The sequence below is a fragment of the Marmota marmota genome, unplaced genomic scaffold (assembly GCF_001458135.2).
Source record: "Marmota marmota marmota unplaced genomic scaffold, marMar, whole genome shotgun sequence".
NCBI lineage: Eukaryota > Metazoa > Chordata > Mammalia > Rodentia > Sciuridae > Marmota > Marmota marmota.
In genome coordinates this window covers 1,182,241-1,202,069 of record NW_025999863.1, presented here as the reverse complement: position 1 = coordinate 1,202,069, position 19,829 = coordinate 1,182,241, and the positions used below count along the sequence as shown (strand labels likewise).

At 59.7% G+C, this 19,829-nt stretch overlaps 1 protein-coding gene across 1 annotated transcript in view; it reads right to left on the bottom strand.

Annotated features, from left to right (window-relative positions):
- Window positions 1–5,393, bottom strand: part of Csnk1g2 (casein kinase 1 gamma 2) — an 8,170-nt gene extending 2,777 nt beyond the window's left edge. Inside the window, exons 1-3 of the mRNA XM_048810696.1 lie at window positions 4,943–5,393; window positions 225–265; window positions 64–133 (exon numbers count right to left, since the gene is read on the bottom strand). Coding sequence (XP_048666653.1) covers window positions 64–133; window positions 225–265; window positions 4,943–5,129 — 298 coding nt within the window. The 5' untranslated portion in view covers window positions 5,130–5,393. The remainder of the gene's footprint in view (window positions 1–63; window positions 134–224; window positions 266–4,942) is intronic.
- Between the last annotated feature and the right edge of the window lie 14,436 nt (window positions 5,394–19,829).

The window sequence follows — 19,829 nt, the reverse complement described above, 5'->3', positions numbered from 1 at the left end:
GACTGGCCTGCCGGCCGCCCCTGCGCCCCCTGCCCGCCCCGCCCCCCAGGGCCTGCCCCCTACCTGCGGCGCTGAGCTGTTTATAGAACCGGTACTCCAGGTGCAGCTGCGGGGCCCGGGACTTGATGGGCTCCTGGGGAAGACGCAGACGTTACCCCTCCGAGCCTGCCCGGCGCCCTGGGACCCTGTGGGCCTGGCTGGGAGGATAGGAAGGAAGGACTCACCAGTTTGATAGCCACGTACTCATTTGTATAGAGGTTCTTTCCTGTGGGGACAAAAGGCCATCAGGGCAGCAGGGCCAGGAGCACCTCCTGACCTGGCAGGGCCCTGTCTTCCCCACCCTGCACGTAGCCCCCACGTACCCCGAAGCCGGTCCATACCCCATCTCCGTTCACCGGAGGCCCCAGGGAGGCAGCCCACTAAGTCTGACCAGCACCCCGGGGCAGGAACCTTGCACCCCAGGCTGGTTAGGGCAGAGTCCCTCCCCCCACACGAGGCCCTTCAGGCTTCCATCCCGAAAACGGCAAAATACACTGCAGCCTGTCCTAACAGTTTGGGCTTTCACTGCTAGATGGAGAGGAAGGTGTTCACTAAGCCTGCTCTAGCCCTGAACCCCGTGAGGGCAGTGTGGCCCCAACTTGGTGACTTAGTCTAGCTCTAGGCAGCAGCCGGCCCCAGGTGGGCATCTACTGCGTGAGCAGACTCCCACCCCACCCCCTCAGGCAGAGCTGCCCCCGCACCCTGGTGTGTTCACCTCGCAGCACACACGCCATTGCCCACCTACACTTGTCAGTGTGGAAGGCCACCCCCAGCAGCCCTGTCCTGCCCTGGCTCTGACCACAAGGCCACATGCTATGTCAGCGACTGGGGCCCTCCTCCTGCCCTGGTCCTGCTGCAGGAGAGGCCTCCAGGTGCCCTCCACCCACTGTAGCTGAGTGGCCTAGGTGCTTGAGACAGCAGCCATGGGAACCCTGATGAGGTGGACAGCACACAGGCCAGGTGGCCGAGACCACAGATGGCCACACTCTGCCCTGTGCCTGCAGCCAGTTGCAGTGGCTCTCCTGGCTTTGGTGTGTTCCTTGGCCATGCTGGCCACTCCGTCTTACCAGTGTCTCCAGTGGCCTGCAAGTAGGAGCCTGCAGGATGTGGGCGTGAGCGACTGCCTGCGCTGAGCAAGCTCCTCTCCACGACTGCACACTGCCCCTGGCCTGGCCCCCAGTTCTGGGAACAAATGGGGCTGTCCATCAGCATAGTTCCAAACGTGCCAAAAATGTGAGGAGAGCACAGGAGGTGGCCTGCAGGCCCACACCACCCAGGGGGAACTCCAGGAAGAAGGGCTCTCAAGAGGCAGCCGGGCGGCACCAGGCCGCAAGTTCGGGGTGTGCACCTGCTTTCTGCTATGGTCACCCACTTGGGGTACGCATGCGTGGTTTCCAATTTGGGACCCTCCTGAGAACTGGTGCTGCCAGGGATGCTGGTGCCCTGGCCTCTGCGGGGCCAGGTGGAGTGTGCCGCCGCACCCTGCCCCTTCACTGAGCGCCGGCCATTCTGGGTGCCCTCTGTTCAGGTCTTCTGCCCGTTTTCCACTGGGTGGTTTTCCTTCATATCATACGGTTGTGGTTCCTGTGATTCTTGTTTCTCGGTTCTGGAGACTGAACACAGGGTGCTCTACCACTGAGCCACATCCCCAGACTTCCTTATTTTCTATATTGGGGCAGGGTCTTGCTGGGATGGCAGGCTGGCCAGGAACCTGTGATGCCTTAGCCTCCCAGGTGCGGGGAGGACAGGAGGGGCCTCTGCATCTGGCAGCCAGTGCTGTCAACGGGTGCTCTGCAAACACCTCCTCACAGTCCCGTGTGCCTGCTTAGCGAATGCTCTTAGCGTGGCCTCGGCCTAGCTCCGAGGACATCTCTTAGTTGTCGGCGGTGATTTTCTTCCTGTACTCTGTTGGAGAAGCCTTCAGCTGCCCTGGCCTTCTGACTGCATATCTGGGAGCATGAGAGTCCAAGGGCTTGGAGGTGGCCTGGGCTTGAGAGGGGCATGTACACAGGCGTCTGAGGTCTCTGTGGACCTGTGACCCCCAAGGGGTTCTCTGAGGGCTCCTGTGAGGGCCCTTGCCACACATGCAGAAGGTAGGAGACTTCCAGGCCTGACACAGTACAGCTCCCAGGGACCCTGGGCCAAAGAAAGACTCCAAGGCCACACAGGCTGAAGGACCCTAGGGCGTAACCACTGAAAACAGACACCTCCCCAGACTCCCTGAGGCCCTGCTGAGACTCCAAGTCCAGAGCCCACGCCCCATGGAGGGGGGGTAGTAGACCCGATGTGTCACCAGTCCCAAGCCTGCAAGACAGCAGAGTCCCTGGGCCAGCTTCAGGGGCCAGACCAGCACCACAGAGCTTCGCCAAACCCCTGAGCAGGAGGAGCGAGACGCAGCCAGAGCAGGGAAGGAGTGAAAGATGCCACAGATGGGGGCCCTTAACAGCGCTGTGGCTTGGACATGCCCCTGGAACCCCAGACTCAAGTGCGGAGACTTGACCTCCAGGGCAGGGGGTGTGGCAGGGGTGTTTGGCCCACAGCACCCTCAGGGAGGGAGGTCTCCTGGAGGGTGACTGCAGCCTCACTCAGGCCCGGCCTCTTGGCCATGGAAGGACAGGAGGCCCCTGCCCGTGGATCTCCAGCCTGCAGAACAGTTAGCCCATAGGCTGCTGTTCATTATGAAAGGCCTCATCTGGGATCCTGTGCCGAAGCCCAGAGCAGATTAAATTAGCCACTGCAAACAAGTTCAAGGAGGCTGGGCGCCGTGACCTCGCCTGTCATCCCAGGACTTGGGGCTGAGGCAGGAGGATCACAAGTTCCAGGCCAGCCTGGGCAACTCAGGGAGGTCTCTCTCAGAATAAAACTAAAACGGTGGCGGACATGGCTCAGAGGCAGGGCCCGAGTTCAATCCCCAGGACCAAAAAAAAAAAAGTAAATAGCATTTTTTGGTTCTTTGCTCATGCTAAGCCCATGCACTCAAAATTCTAAAACAACTGACACCTCAAAACAGTGGGAAACGGTGTGTGGAGGACCCAGCGTGGAGGGTATGTGTGGTGCTGCCTGTGGGAACCCCACGTGGGAGACCGCTGTGCAGACAGACCTCAGGGTTTCTCCTCAGCACACAGACTCCACGACCAGGGAGGACAGCTGCGCCCCCCACAGCCCAGCCAGGGAAATGCCACACATCTCTAGCAGGAAGTGAAGGATGCGACGTGCTGCTCTCCGCAAGCAGGTGGCCTTACAGCTGTGCCGAGTGACGGCTGACAAACAGCCCTGTCACTCAGAAACACACTGCACCACGGGGCAACGCCCGTCACCCAGCTGCTCAGGAGGCCGAGGCAGGAGGACGGCAAGTTCCAGGCCAACCTGGCAACATGGAGAGGCCCTGTCTCAAAAATAATAACAATAAAAATAAAAGTAAGGGCTGGGGCTGAGTGGCAGAGCGGTTGCCTAGCACACACGAGGCCGAGGCCACGGGTTCCGTCCCCAGCATCACATAAATAAACAAGTAAAATAAAGGTATTATGTCCATCTACAATAAAAGTTAAAAACAAAACAAAAAAGTGAAATACGCTGAACCAAAGAAGGTGGACAGGAAGAGCCCACACTGCGATTTTAAAACCTCGGTAAAAGAAAAGCCCCCCCAGCCCCCACGGCACCAGCTTCTGGGCTCCCTGCCCAAGGACAGAACCCATACAGCCACCTGGGTCCCCAGAGGTGTACGAGGCCAGCCTGGGCTGTCCAGGGACTGCTGTGTGTGCGTGCGTGTGCGCACGTAAGCACACTAGTGTGTGTCTGTGTGAGGGTGTGCGCATGCTCACAACCTGGGTCTCGCAGTCCCGGCAGGTGGGACTCCACCTGCTACTGCAGACCCGGAGCCTGGCTATAGGCAGGAGGCTCCGGGGCCGTGGCTTCTGCAGAGCTGAGCAGGCTGGGGGCAGGGCCACTGCCCGCTGAAGAGAATGCAGGGAAACACTGCCCTCCTCAGGAGGGAGGAGGGCTGCCCAAGTGCACAAAGCAGATTATGGACCTGGCGTTGGCCACACACTCGTCAGCCTGACCAATTCCCTGAAGCCCACATCAGTCCCTCGAGAGGGGAACTGTCATCCACCCCATCAACAGGTGAGGAACCTGCGGTGGAAGAGGGGATCACAGACCCCAACACACAGGAAAGGAACAAGTAGGGCCTGGGGTGTCCACCACCCGTGTCCTGGGCCCCAGGCAGTTGCCACAAAGGTGCTGTTAAGTCAATGTCCACTGCTCTGACAACCTGGGGCTCTGATGAGGCCCAACCTGCATGGGGCGCACACAAGGCAGGTCCTGCTGCCACCCTGTCCCTTATCTGTCCTTCTGCCTGTCCCTGCTCCCTCTAAGTGACCCTGATTCCTGTTATGACAGGCACCAGTGTGGGGTGGAGCTCCCAAGGGTGTGGTGCTGACCACCAGGGCCCCCAAGGGAAGGCACCCCCGGCCAGGGAGGGGCCTGACCCTGGGCTCCCAGTGCGTGCCCCTGGGACCCGGCTATGCCAGGTGTGGTCTGAACGTGGAACAGCACGGGCCCCGATGCGGAGTGTGGCCAGAGCTCTCCTGAGCTGACAACCGAGCAAAGCTGGGCCTGCAAAGTGGAGAGGCCTTTGTCCAGCTCAGAACCTGGGCTGGGGTGGGGTGGGGAGTAACCACTAAAGAGCATGGCTTGGCCTCTTTCCCCACTGTTGTGAGCCCCTCCCTGTGACAACACCGCCCCCAGGAGGGAGAGTGGGGCCCAGGCTCTCTGCTCCCCAGGCCCACTCCAAGGTGAGAGGCTGACCCCCATTTATGATCCACAGCAGCTCAAGGGGTGTTGGCCACCACGGCGGCGGCCTGGCCGCACCGACCTCCCCAGCTGCTGCCGGCGGGCGGCTCACCTAGGCGAAGCTCCCCGAAGTTGCCACAGCCTATCTTCTTGCCAACGCGGAAGTTGGGGCCCACCATCAGGACCCCTGAACTGGTCCCCGAGCTCCGGACGCCATGGCTGCTCCGGCCCGCGCCGGTCTTGGACATTCTCCGGCCCTCCTCCAGCTCCCCTTTCCCTCCTTTCTTGTCAAGATCCATCAGTTTGTGGTACCCTGGCCTCTCCACGGTGACTCTGCTGCGTGCAAAGCCCGTCTGTGAACCAGAGGTCGCCGCTCTGTGTTAACACGCCATGGGCCCAGCGGCGTGGGCGGGGCGGCCTGCGGCTCCTAGCAGGGGAGCTAGTGAGAGGAGGGCGCTCTGGTGGGCCCTGCCGTGGTGCTCATCTCCCGGGCCTCAGGGTCACGTAGGGGGAGAGGCATGCTGCTGGCAAGGTCACTCGGCCTCAGATCTCGTGGCGCCCACCTGCAGAGAGAGAGAGGCACAGGTCAGGAAGCCAGGAGGACCAGGGCAGAGCACTGTGGGCCCCCCAGGGGGGTGGAGGCAGTGAGCAGGGTGACTGAGGACAGCACCCAGAGGGGCCCCAAGTAGCCGGTGTTCTGGAAGGATCTCTGGAGGTCTGAGCGGGACAAGTGACATCCCTGCCCCAGACCCTGGGAAGCCCTTGTATGCACCCCCCCCCACCAGAGACACTGATGATGGGGTCAGAGGCACAGCGAAGTTGGTGGGATGGCCAAGAGGAAGCCTGGGAGTTGTCAGGGGACACTGGAGTGGCTGGGCCCATGCTGAAAACCACGTGGCCAGGAGGCTGCTGGCAATCGGCAGGTGGCCGAGGCCCTGGAAGGCTGAGCCAGGAAGAGGTCTCCCAACCAGAGCAGAGGGCCAACCCTCCAGCTCATCTCTTGGCCAGGGAGAGGAAGAGGGCACACGACAGAGGACAGCAGACAGCATCCCGGGCAGAGGCGTGGCCTCACTGCCTGACCTCAGCTGGCATCCCTGGATGGCTGGCGACACTGGGGAGGAGGGGCAGGCCGGGAAGGGCAATGGCTTCCCGCGGCCCAGGTAGCCCTGGCAGCTGCACTACTCCGGTGAGAAGGCAGCGGGCGCTCGGCTGCCCAGGGTGGGGAGGGTGCGCCGCTCGGACACCTGGTCCTCCAGAACTGCCCTTTGACCTCCCCTTTCACTCAGGCCTAGCACCAAGGCCTTCCTAGCCAGGTTCCAGGTCTTGCCCTCCTATCCAGCATCCAGCTGCTCCCAGCAGGGGCCTCCGACCTCCCCACAGCACAGGGAGGCCCGAGTCGAGTCGTATCCCTAGCGCTAACACCACCACTCACCAAACTGCTAGAGGCCGCACCCCTGAAGCAGGCTGGTGCCTGCCTGCTCTGGCCTCTGTGCCCGGGCTCACTCCTGCCTGGTTGTCCTGTCTCTGGCCCACTTGGCAGTTAGGGTCAGGCCGAGATGCAGGGCTGAGGGGGGCTGGAGGAGGACCGGTGGGCACTAGGGCACTTGCAGGCCATACCTGCACAGGCGCACTCACTCAGCCCTGACACAGCTGGCCTGCACATGAGGGGGGGCCCACCCAGGACCCAAGGACACTCCTGGGGGTCAGCAGGTGATAAAGGGGCCACGCAGGTAGGTGTGACAAGGCTAATAACCCTGCCGCCCCACCTTGGGGCCTCACAGCCCCCGGAGCTGTCCACATTAAAGGGCCTGCCAGCTGCAGGTGGACCAAAGGTTCAGGAGCCACTTCTGGGTCGCAGATGGGGACCCGAGATGATATGGTCACAGGGACATGACGACACAGGGCAGTCTCAGGGTAGGTGCAGCCGTGAGGCCTCCTCAGAGGCCCAGACTGCCTAACCAAAATGGCACCTCAAAGCTGCCCCACCCTAGTGTCAGAACAGTCCTGGGGGCAAGTGCAAGTGCCAGTGTTGGAAGGAGGCTGGTGTCACTCCCAGTTCCTGCCCAGCAGGGCAAGAAAGGGCTGCAGTCAGGGTCCCTGAAAACCTGGCCTGGGTCCTAGGAAAAGTGCTCCGGGCACAGGAACCAGAGAGCTAGTGCGCCCAGGCTGCTCCTTGGCCCACACCTGGACGGAGCCCCAGGCAAGTAAGTGCTCCCCCCGCCACACACCCCACCACTCCCCGCCCAGTCCTGCACGTCTGTGTTGGCTATTGACTTCAGGCAGCGCAGCCCACCAGGACCTCTCGCTAGGGTGGCCCATTCTTGGGGGACTGCTATTGACACTCCAGGTGGTCAACAGGGAACCAAAGTGGGGGACCATGCACAGCACCAGCTCTCTGGATACTGCTGCCATCACCTGGCTGTCACCATAGGGCACAGCAGCAGCATCTGAAGAACATGTTACTGGGCCCCTGAGAGCAGAAGCAGGTCGGGTCAAGAGGGGAAGGGTCACCTCTCTAGGGCCAAGGGCCTCCCAAAGGCAAATCCCACAGGTCGGGGCTGTACCCAAGAATTGTCACCCAGCCTTAGTTGGCAGCCCAGCCCAGGGGAAGTCAGGGTGCCTAGGCTTGGAGGGCAGCAGCCTTCACTGTGGCCCTCAGGGTTTGACGCACAACCCTGAACAGGACTGCCACCTCCCACATGGTCCTGATCGCACCAGCCACTGTGTGGGCCCACAGGGCCGTGTTCACTCCTGCTCAGCCCAGGCTGCCACCACTCAAGCCCGCATGTCTATGGCTTCCTTTCCCCACCAGGGAACCGGCCACTCCTTGTCCAGCTGAAGGGCAGATACAAGCCCTTGCATTCAGTGCCACTGAAGCCACACGTCAGCCACACACACCGCCCTTGGGCAGCCACAGGGGCTGGAGAGACGCCTGAGAACCACCCAGGACCCCAGGTGGGTTCCCCGCTGGGAAGGGGACATGGAGCTTCAGCAGGCGACCACCAACCTCCAGGACTGCGGGCACTCGGCTGCCCTGCTCTGCTCTGCCCGCCCCTCCAGGACAGCTTCCTTCTGTGGCATCTGAGTGGAGAGACGCAGGAGGACACAGAGCAGTGTCCTGGGGCTGTGCTTGGGATGACACTCACACCTCAGATCACACCACACAACCTTGGCTGACCAGTACCGAGGCCAGACGGAGAAGCAGGCCCTGGTCCTGGCCGATGTCACACAGCAGGAAGTCCAGCCTCCAGCTGTGAGGGTGGCTTCAGCTCAGGCCCTGCTGAGTCAGGCAGTGGGTCAGCATGGCACACAGGTGTGGGCTGGAAACAGCTGCTGGCTGGCTGGGGACGCAGGACACAGCAAGACCAGCACACGCTGAGAGTCAGTGGTATGCAGAATGCCCAGATCCATCACTTTATTATAATCTGTAAACTGTGCCACGGAATTCACATGAACCATCATTCCTACATCCTGTCTCTGCAAACTTCCGTCCTGGACTCTCCTGTCACGGGGTCACACACTGCGGCCTTGTGTGTCTGGCTCTCACTGAGGTCCCTCCACACTGCAGCTGTCACCACGCTTCTGCACGTGGATGGGCATGCTGTGTCCCTTCGTCCATCATGGATGCCTGGGCTGTCTGGGTTGTCACCCTGTGGAGCTCCAGGGCCGTGTGGAGACTCTCGGAGGTCTCTAGAAGCAGTACCCCGCCTTCCCACAGCTGCACTGTTGCCCACTCCCACCAGCTCAGGCCCCTGCGCACGCTCCCAGGTGCTGTGCTGCTCCACGGTGGCCACAGCCCTCTTGGTGGTAGGGGAGAGCTGCAGAAGGCTCGCTGACCCAGTGTGCACGGCTCTGCAACTTCTCCCCAGACCACACGGGGCAGTCAGCAGCAGGGTGCAGATGAATGGCCATACCTGAGCAAATGGTAAGGATGGGCCACCCCCGCCCTGCTCGGCGCTCCTCACTGCCCCCGCCTGCAGGACTGAGACGACTGGTGAGGTCTCCAACCTTCCTAGCTGTCCAGACTGAGCCCTCCTGGACACCAGCACAGGGTCTCCCAGTAGGCCTGCGTCCTCTCTCCTCTGGAGCTCTCTCACCCCGAGTGGGGACCTGGTACCACAGGGGACACCCAGTACATGGAGATGGGAGGCCAGTTCTCAGCAGCAGCACCTCCAGACATCACTGGCTAATGCTGGAGCCTCCTGGCAGGACTGTGCTGGCATCCAGAGCAGACCCACAGCGGTGGAACCACCAGCAGGGACTTCCTGGGGAAACACAGGGGTGGCAGGACGATGGCCAGAGGGCTCCTTACCAGAGCTACTTCAGAAGAAAGCATGCTCTGCATCCGAGGCCAACAGGATGCCCTAGAAGCTAGCTCACCTGGCACCTCAGGGGAAGGACAGCAGCTTCAGGCTGGGCCAGGCCCACATCCTGACCTGGGGGAGCCACGCCCACCTGCAGCCTCCACTCACAGGGCTGGCCCTGCCTCACCCAGGAGGACCAGGAGTGCGCACCTCCCCTGGGTGGGGGTTTGCCAGGGGCCGGCTGGGCCTGTCCCAGTCTGCCCTTCTGCTGTGGGTGCCTTGCTGCCAAGCAGACAGGCGTGGAGGTGGCAAGGTAGATGCTGCTGCACTGGGGGGAACCTCATGGCAATGGCCAGGGCACAGCCACACCCAGTGCAGAGGGGAAAGGGATGGGCACCACAGAGGCTCTGCTGGGAACTCCCATGCTTGTTGAAGGCCTCCCAACATGGAAAACTGCCGCCACCAGCCAGGCCCTGGCTCTTGCCCTCCCAGCAGGCAGCTGCTCCGCCTGTTGTCCATTGCCAGAGTCCACCAGACCCCTCCTGGCTGTCAGGGCTGTGACACTGGGGGTGGCTGCTGCATGCCTAAGGCTGCTCCTGGTGAGCTTAGACATGTCCATTCCGGACCAAGGCCTTCTCTGGAACACAACTCTGGACAAAAGAACGTGAACTGAATTCCAGGGAAGAGATAGGAACCCAGAAAACAGGCTCATGAGGGAGGCAGGAACATCGCTGGCTGTCACAGGACCGGCAGGGCCAGTGCTCACAGGGCAGGACAAGGCACAGAAGGAAGCCTGGCTTGCTAGGCGAGCGGGAAGACGAGGTACTGGGAGCAGAGAGCTCCAGAGGACCAGTGCCCGTGGGGCAGGCCCGACCTCAGGAACCTGGTGGTGAGACAGTGTGGACGGTTCGGCCCAGAGGAGCCTAGGCCTCGGTGGGACCCTGAACCCCAGCTAGCAAGGAGGCGCAGACTGGCTTGGTGACCACAATAGGGGTTCTTCACAGGGTGTGTGGCAGTGCTCTGTGCTTTAGTTTTTCCTTACATTTAAAACTGCTCTTAAAAATTAAGGCTATCAATCAAAAACAAGAAAAAGAAACTTGCAGAACCCAACAGACTTCCCAGTGCCCTCCCTTTCACTTGGTTGGTGGATCAGTCCCCCAAGCCAGTCAGCCAAGTGCCCACACATCATCCACATAGGCCCCATCCTGCAGCGGTGAGAACAGGGCTGCCAAGGCCCATGAGCGTGCAGTCGCAGGGCCCGCATGTTCTGTTGACCGCACAGCCTGGCCTCCCATTCCTGGTGACCAGCACCCTATCAGAGTTCCACCAGGTGCCACGCCACGCAGAGCCAAGACCTCTCAGAGTAACAAAGACCACAGCTGCACCAAAACACTCAAACCTCCCCAGCATCCCTCAAAGTCGCCCAAGTACAGCACCTGAGGCCAGCAGGTGGGGACCCAGAGGTGGTGCAGCGGGGCCAGGTGATGGCAGCCCTGCACGCCAGGCTTGCAAGACTGGGGCTGTGCCCCGGGGACGACCTCCTGAAAAGGGCAAATGTTCACGCCACTGACAAGTGGCTCTCGGGCCTGCTCCCTGAGGCCACTCCTGGGGTAACGGCCCTCCTCCCCTTGATGGTGGCGGGCTGGGCAGCGCTCACAGGGAGAAGCTGACTCCAGGGAAAACAGAGCTCGGCACACTCCCTAACAGCAAGACACTCAGGCCCTGAAATCTGCACAGAAGCACCCAGGACACCACCCCAGGAGCTGTGCTTAGGAGGTGCATCAGAGCTGTGAGCACTATGATGTGGGGGCCAGCAGGGCACCCCCAGCTCAGGTGGTGTGGTCACCCCAGTGTCTGGGCTGCCACAGGGCAAGGGCACAGAAGTCACTGAGGCCAAGCGGTTCCCACACCTCACCTGGGAAGGGGCTGTGGCCTCTGCTCGCGCGCCTGCTCTGGGGCAGTGTGATGCTCACAGCCTTTCCTCTCCCCCAGCTGGAGCTCCTCCTCCCAGGCTCACTAGGCCCCCCAGATCACACCTGCCTACCCCATGAGCATGAGAAAGGTGACAGCACCTGGGAGACCCCAAGGCCCCTCCTAGGGAAGAAGCTGCCACCAGACTCAGGCCTCCTGGTAAATCCTGGCCCAGGCAGGGCTAAAGGGTGACGGTCACCCACCAGCAGCACAAGGTGTCAGCCTCTCCTGGACACACTGACCCAGCAGGGCTACCTATGAGGGGGCCAGGCCTGGGAGTGTGGGTTACCTAGGACAGAAGAACAGGGGGACCCTAAGCCACTAGGCCCATCTTTGCCTGGGAGTGGGTTCTGGGGTGAACGGAAATGCCACCATTAGACCCAGCTGGGCTAAAGTGAAGCTAAAAATACCAAGGGGGAGGGTGGGTCACTAAGCCCTCTCCCTGCCCTAAAATCAAACTTTGCCTCAGCCTGAGCCGTGAGGCCCACAAAAGAGCTCTCCCCACGCAAGGCTTCCCCCAAGGGTGGAATTTCAGGGCACAGATTGGGGACAGCTTCTGCCCAATGGTCTGGCCTGGGCAGAGGACAGGGCCCAAGGCCAGCCTGTGATGCTCACTGCCCAGGCAGCTGACCAACAGCAGGGCAGAAATGGGGAGCCTACTTGACTGGACATGGCTCTGGGTGGGCGCATCCCCTCCCAGTCAAGGCCCGCCCAGGAGAGTTACCTGCCCTGTTCTTTTTGGGATTCTCCATCTTGCCAGGCCCAGGCCAGCTCCCCTGCTGGAGATACCAGGGGCCCCTTCTCTGCCTCCTGCACTCAGTGATGTCACAGTCCCTGGCTGACATCACCAGCACAGCTCCCAGTCCGGAGCCAGCACCTATCCAGGGGCACAGGCCAGGTAGGGTGTCACTGGGAGGGGAGACCTGGCTGCAGTCTGCATGCTGATCTCCAAAGAAAGTGGAGCCTTGTGACATGGGAGGGGAAGACGAGAGTCCACAGGAGAGAAACTGAACACCACGGACCTGCCACGGACCTGTCCCAGCCCAGAGCTCACGCACTAGCGTCTCTGCCAGTGGGGCACTTGAAAACTTCTATAATAAAAACCAAAAAGAAAGAGGCAGAGCCAGGTGAGGAGGAAGGGCAAGGAGGGACGGCTGCATTCATCTCATGGGCCACAGGATGGGTCCATCCCTGCTCCTGCTGGTCACAGTCACAGAACTGCCAACAGGCCAAACTCAGGAAGCTAGGGCCCCGGCTTCTGGGCCTGGCCTCTCCTCAATTCGTGGACTTCACCGTGGGCAGCACCCTCAGGCTGCAGGAGGCAGTGCTCTGGGGACCCATGGAATCCCGGCACAGAAAGTCTCAGATGATTCTGCCTCCCAGGAGGCCTTGGGCAAGGCCTGGGGACACCTGAGGTGTTAGAATGGGGAGCACCTGGCATGGAGTGGCAGAGGCCAAGGATGCTGCTCAGCACATGCAGTGTCCAGGACATCACCCAGAGAATAATCAGGCCCAGGGTCCGTAGTGCCCAGCAAGGACCACAGGCTCAGGAGAGGTCCACACTCCCCCAGGTGGCTACAATGTCGTACAAAGGTCTGTGGGAAGACACAGACATTGTCACCTAGATACCACAGCACAAGCAGATGTAGTAATGGGCACACAAGGAGCCAGCTGCAAGAAGCCACCACTGGGGGCAGCCCAGCTCACTTCCTCTTGTGCTCTGTACTTCCCTCCACACAAGCCTGACCGACTTCCACGGAAGGAAACAATCCACAGAGCAAACGTGACATCAAAAGCCATGGACAGGCTCTTATGGCAGATGGTGGCAATTAGGGAATACCTGTCCAGCCGGTCACAGGGGGGGAGCGTCCTGTGTCTCAGGGTAATAGTAAGTCAACTGGGGTGGCCAGACAAGTCCTGGCAGGGAAGGACCACCCCAGCCACAGTCCCCATGGGAGGAAACCCTGTGGTTGGGGAGATGAGGGGGTCCAGTTGAATCCTGGAAGCGTAACCATGAAGGGCTGCAAAAAGCTCTGCACTTTAAAAATAAAACAACAAAAAAAACAAACCCATTAAACATAGACTTTTAATGGGTGAATTATTTTTTAAATATTTTTTAGTTGTAGTTGGACAAAACACCTTTATTTATTTATTTATCTTGCGTGGTGCTGAGGATCGAACCCGGGGCCTCGCAGTGCTAGGCGAGCGCCCACCGCTGAGCCACCACCCACCCTGCACTGACGTTTTATATTTACTTTGTCTTCAGTGCTGTGACTGAACCCAGGGCCTCACACAACACCTCTGATACAACCGCAGGTTCACAGTGACTTAAATTTCTTTTAGATTTTTTTTTTTTTTAGTTGTAGATGGACACAATACCTTTATTTTATTTATTTTTATGTGGTGCTGAGGATCAAACCCAGTGCCTTACATGTGTTAGGCAAGTGCTCTACTGAGCTAGACTCTAGCCTATTTTTTTTGTACTGGGGATTGAACCTGAGGGCACTCTACCACTGAGGTGCACCCCCAGCCCTTTTTGAGACAGGATCTGCTACATTGCCCAGGCTGGCCTGGAACTTGCCATCCTCCTGCTTCAGCCTCCCAAGGAGCGGGGATGACAGGTGTGGCCACCATGCCCGCCGTGTGTTTTTATAGACTGAAGTTTGAGGGAGTACCTGCCCTGGTAAAGACACCACCAGGCCCAGAGTGCAGAAGGATCTGGAGAACACCACATCAAGGTCAGGGCTTGTGGGGGCAGTGCACAGAGGGCCGGGTCCACAAGCTGGGCCTCTGTTTGGGAAAGTGGCTATGTGATGTATGGACTACGAATGAAACTGCTAAGAAACAGTGGGCACAGCACTGGCCAGTGCCCAGGGGCCAGCTGCACAGGCCAGGAAACTATGAGAACCTGTTGCCATGTAGGACCAGGGTCCTGCCTAAACCACTGGCTTTTACTGTGGGAGGGTATATACATATTCCAGAGGAATGCAGAGGTGTGCGCTCACAGGAGGTACAAGACCTGGAGCTGGGGGTGCAGAGAGGAGTGGGCAGGGCTGTGGGAGCACTGGTAAGTCACCTACTAGCCCTGGCCCCCAGGGTGCAGTCCAGGGCTCCTGCTCCTAGCATGGCACACCCCTGACCTGGTCAGTGAGGTGCTGGGCTCACCTCACCTGTGCACAAATACCAGAGGCCCTCTCACAGTCCCAAGACCTTTTCTAGACCATTCTAGGAGCAATGAGGAGGGGTGCCCCAGCATCATCTGCCTCCAGGAACCCCCAGCCCTCCCGATCATAAGTAATCTGGGACCTGTTGGCTGGGGCTTCCTAATTCCCAGAGGCCTAGGTTAACTGCAAAAACTGAACTTCCAGAAGCCAGCTGCTTGTTCCCCTCCAGGAAGGCCAGACAGTTCTGACCGCCCCTCCTGGGGGGATGTCTGAGGTCACTAGGAGGGATGTGCCTGGCCCTACCTCTACATGGGCAACCCCCTCAAGGCCCTAGCTATATTCTCCCTCACACCAACAAAGGAACTCAAATGGCCAACCCAGGAGAACAAAGGAGATGTGTGCGAGCCTCTGTCACTCCCAGGATATGGGGAAGCACAAGCCCAGCATGCACCTACCAAGCTCAAGTCACCCAGAGAGCCCTCCTGGTAGGGCAGGATCATGTGTGCAAACTGCCCTTGCCCAGGTATTCCACAGACCAATATGGCCACCACGGACCTAGGAACAGTCTTTTATGCACACCACTTCCCTCTCACCTGGGAACTGGGGGGATCAGACAAAAAAGGCAGAGGTCACTATGAGTCACACAAACATCCTGAAGCCACCTCAGAAATAAGGTCCCCGAGGAAGGCGAGCCTCCTTCTACATGGCCTGCAGACTATGTCCTCATCTGGTTTCAAAGACAGAGGGGTTCTTCCTATGGATCTAAACTGGGCCATGGCATGTCTGAGTTCTGGGGAGCAGAGACTTCCAGCTAACTAGAGGTTTCGTTGAAACCCATTAGTTTTAAGCCGAATGGTATCAAGGTAAAATTATGAGCTACAATAAATCATCTACAGTATCAACTTCTGCTTTTCAGAGAATTGGACAGCCCTGAGGCCTTCCCCAAGCCCACCCTTGGACCCCACAGTAGCCCAGGGCAATGCAAGGTAGCCTCAGGTGGTGCCCACACTGCCCTGAGCCCTGAGGTCCACACACATACCTCCAGCACAGGGGCTGGGAAGCAGAGGCCCAGCCAGAGACGGGGAGACCCAAGATCCCCCCTAGGGACTCCTCTGCTCTGCAGGGGGCTCTGGGGCTTCTGGGCTTTAGGCAACAGCGTGTACCCCTCCAGATCGGGCACAACCAGACCTGCAACCTCTTTCTGAACCTCCATCAGGAGGCTCCTGGGTCACCCATCAGGTTCAGAGCAAGGTGTCCTTATATGGCACTAGCCAGTCAGGCAGCCCTCCATTCCTGCCCCACAGCCAGGGGCAGCCCAGCATGGCTCTTCTCTGGAGAGGGATGTGTGCCTTTGCCCCAAGAGGCCCTCGGAACACACAGGCTCTGCATCATGGCCCACACGCTCCTCAGCTGGACTCTTCACACGCCAAGAAGTGGCAGGCAGAGCCTGGCAGTTACTTACCAGGATGGGACCTAAAACGGCCAGCCATTCTGAGGGGTGCAAGCAGATGGGGGAAGCCTCAGGGAGGGTGCTGGGTTACTCTCTGATGGGGCCCTTTGAGTGTTCTGGGGGAGGCTAAGCAGGGCTGCAACTTGAACCCTGGGTCCAAACTGCGGCTAGTTCCTGTGTGTAAGGGAAACACTCAGGCTGTTCAAGCGAGGAACAAGGTGCACTACTTACGCCTCCCTGAGATGACCTGGAAGCCTCCTGGGATGCTCTGTGGCCGTACCTGAGTGGGAAGTACAGGTGTCCTGCCGCTGGGCATTAATGGGCATAAGCAGCAATTTCCTTCTGGGCCTGAGGCACTGCTCTGGCCACACTGCCCCGCTCTCAGCCAGCCCCACTTGCAACAGGGACCTGGTACCTCAGAGACACACAAGAGCTCTCACAGGACCCCTGGGGAAAGGAGTGGCAAGCAGACCCTGAGCAAAAGAAAAAAGTGCTGGTAGAGCCTGGATCCCTAGCAATCCAGCCAGGCCTTGTTAGGAACAGCAAAGGACACAGAGCAGAGGAGACAGACTTGATGGTGGTGGACTCCCAGGCTCAGTTCTGACTGCCTGCTGCCCCACAGACTTCCTATGTCCTCCCTCTGTCCAGGATGGAGCCAGCTGGGGACAAGGTGTGGCAAAGCAAAGGAGTGTGGAGGTTGGCAGGACGCCAGCCTGTGGGACACACTGGGCCCCTCTCAGAGGTGATCGAGGACTCGGGGTCCCACCCACGCCAAGTGTCAGCAGTCAGAGAGGTCTCATCTGGAGACTAGGAAGCCAAAGGAGTTCGCGCTAATTGGCTGGCAGTCCCCTATTCAAACGCTCCAGGTACACCGGTCTGTTTCAGGAGCTCGTGAGTCCTGCTGGTGGCCACCAGTGCCTCACCGTGAAGTCCTAGCCTCAGCCCACTGAGCAGCTGTGCCCTAACTGGGTATACACATATACAGAATGGGGTATGCTCCAAAGCCACAAAGCCAGGCCAGTTCCAGGACAGGGCCACCTGCACAGCCACAGTACCTGAACACAGGTAAGGTGGAGCTGGCACTACTGGCAGGAACAGGGAAGATGCCAAGAGGACAGGAGACGTGTCCTCGCTGCTCCACAGGACCAGCCCAGCCACCATCTGGACTCCCACGAAACACAGCCCTCCTTGCTTCCACTGGCACCGCAGGCGCTGGACCAGCCTCACCAGCCCCAGTCCTCCTCCACCCAAGCAGGAGGGCTAGGTCCCTCTGGAAGCAGGGTGCTGCGGTGCAGCTACCTCAGAACCAACACAGCACAAGTACCATGAACCACTGTAACGAGAGCAGGCTGAGGGGACCCTCCCCACCACCAGACAACTGCCCTTTGAGCATGGAGATGTGTGTTTGCCGCCACAAGCCAGCACCAACAGTTACTCCACAAACATGACCTGGGACACTCACAGACCAGCTGGAAGAGGCTCTGCCAGCGCATCTGACGCCCAGCCCAGGAAAGCAGGCCACAACTGAGCATGAGTAGGGTCACTCTCAGTGCCCAGCGGGACACTACGTAGGGCATGAGGCCCCAGCTAGGGCCCTGCCATCACCACAGCACTGCCCGGGTCTCCTGGGCCCAGGGCCTCCTTTGCATGGAGTCTCTCTGCTCTCCAGGTCAAGAGAAAGCCAACCAACCTGCTGATGCTGACCTGTCCAAGGTTACCAGGGGACTAGAGCCCACACCAGGCCTGGTCACACAGATACTAAGATCCATCAGAACCCACAGCCTGGCCTCTCTGTCTGCCTTCTCCCCAACCACACCCACCACACAGCCTGTTAAGGCTGCCAGGGACTGTGAGCCCCTTGCAGAGGGAGAGGCTGCTGGCTGCTCCTGTGGGGTCTGGAGCAACTCTGTGGCACCCAAAAGGGACAACAAAGCCACATGTATGTTCCTCCATGGAAGCTCCCAGGGGAAATGCCAAATACCAGCATAGCTTCTGTCCCAACTATCTGGTGACAGAGCTGGCCAGGGCCCCAGGGCCTGTTTCTCAGATGGGCACCAGCCCACCTGTAAGTTCCCACGCTGCAAGTGGCTCCATGTCTGTCTGGCACACCACATACTTGCCCTAATCCCCAAATTAATGGCTGGCATGCTGGCTTCCCCAGAACTGGCATGAGCAGATAGGGAGACTTTCAATTTAAAAAAGCCTCACCTACTTCCTTTTGCAACCCAGAGGTAATTACCGTATAATTAAAAAGAAGGAAGAGAAGTAAAGTAAGAAGACACAGGAGTTGGTAACTCACACAAATATGTCTGCACAAAGCTCCGCACTGTCATCGACAGCACCGCAGCCGGCTGGCCTCCCAGACATGTCCAGAGCCTACAACAATTCATCCCTCATTTCCCAGAGGAACTAGGGTGATCAAACCAGTCAGAAGGCTGCCTGACATGCTGGCAGGTCCTGCAGCAAACACAGCATGTTCAAACCAGACCTGTGGCAGGATGACCACTGCAGACTCACTGGCCACCGTGGCGAGGAGGGGAACAGAGCCAGCTCCTCCTAGAGCTCACCCCACCTGCCCATTGGAAACTCAGCTGGCCTCTGAGCCCTAGATCTGGCCCTCCCCTGGGGCCCCCAGTTCCCCTGCAGGGGGCCCTCCCACACATGGCTCCTAAGAAGCACCAGAGCTCAGTGTACCCGGCTGAACACAACATCTGAGCCCAGGAGACCCAAAGCAGGCCTGTGTGTGCCTGCACGGCGCTCTGGGTGCTGCCTGGGAAATTCATCAGTCAGCGCCACCCAGCCTTGGTGGAGACATAAGGAGAAAACAAAAACAAACTACCAGCCACAACCGCAAACTTCCCCCTTTCAAACCTGTGGGTCCTGTGCACGATCTGCACTCTCCCCAAGGCTCCTGGGGCAGGGCAGGGTGCCCAGCCCCTTATGAGAGGGCGAATTCTCCAAAGGTGGTTGGGTTTCCCCCTAGACTGGAGGGCCCTCCTATCTTCTCACTGGTCTCACACCCACAAGCTCCCAGAGCCTCTGTGCCAGAGACACCCAATGAGGACAGGGCCTGTCCCAGTGATGGGGAGGGAGGACCCCAGAAGTGGAAGGTCCAGTGGATGGGGGCTGAGACAGTGACCCAGGCCTGTAGTCTATGGAGTAGAGAGAGAAAATGCTGGCCTCCACCTACACATACACACCCTCCAGGGCTGCTTCCTGCAAACAATGCCATCCGGAGGCCGCAGAATAAGAACCAGCTGCCCCAAAGCCGGTCTGGTCCTTAACACGTCTCTCCATCCCAACCTCGAAATCAAGAGTCTTCCCCCCAGAAAGTTGGGGCAGAAGGTCTAGGCAAGGATCCCAAGGGCCAGCTCAGACATCTCACCCCTCCCTCCCTGATCTGTGTGTTTCCGGAAAACAAAGCCAGTGGCCAGGGCGGAAGGCAGAGGACGCTGCCAGCCCAACTGGGAGTTCCCCAGCAGCACCCGCAACAGGTTCCCCCAACAGACCCCTTTTCTCGCACCAAATCCACGGGCTTTGCACCTCAAAAGCTTCAGGACCACACAGTGGAGGTGGGGCACAGGAGAAGAGGGAAGGACTGGGAGTGGAGAGGCATAAGGAGCCAGGCCCAGACATCAGGAGGCCATCGGACCATGTGGGCAGGGGGCCTCAGGACGAGCAGGAGGCTGAGGAACACCTATGGGTGGGCGGTGGGCTAGAATCTGGGGATCAAGAGAAGGGACAGATGGGTTGGGGACAGAAAGGATCAGTGGAGGCCAGCAGGATCTGGAGTGTGGGGGTCAACAGAGTAGGATCTGGAGTATGATGGACACGGACAGAGCCTGGAGGTCCAAAGCAAAAGGTCGGTGGGGTTGGGGTCCCGGGGTCCACAGCGCGAGGCCCGCGGACTGCAACACTTCCCCAGCGTGGAGGCGGGGTCCCAGGGCGAGGCGGGGGCCGGAGCTCAGGGTCCGCGGGACCTCCGGCGAGAAAGCCGGGTCACTTGGGGGGTCACCAGGGTCCGGAGCTCGCGGTCGGCGGGTGTGGCACCGGCGGGGTCCCCCGGCACGGGGACAGGGCTCACGGGGGTCCCCGAGCTGGGGCGGGGTT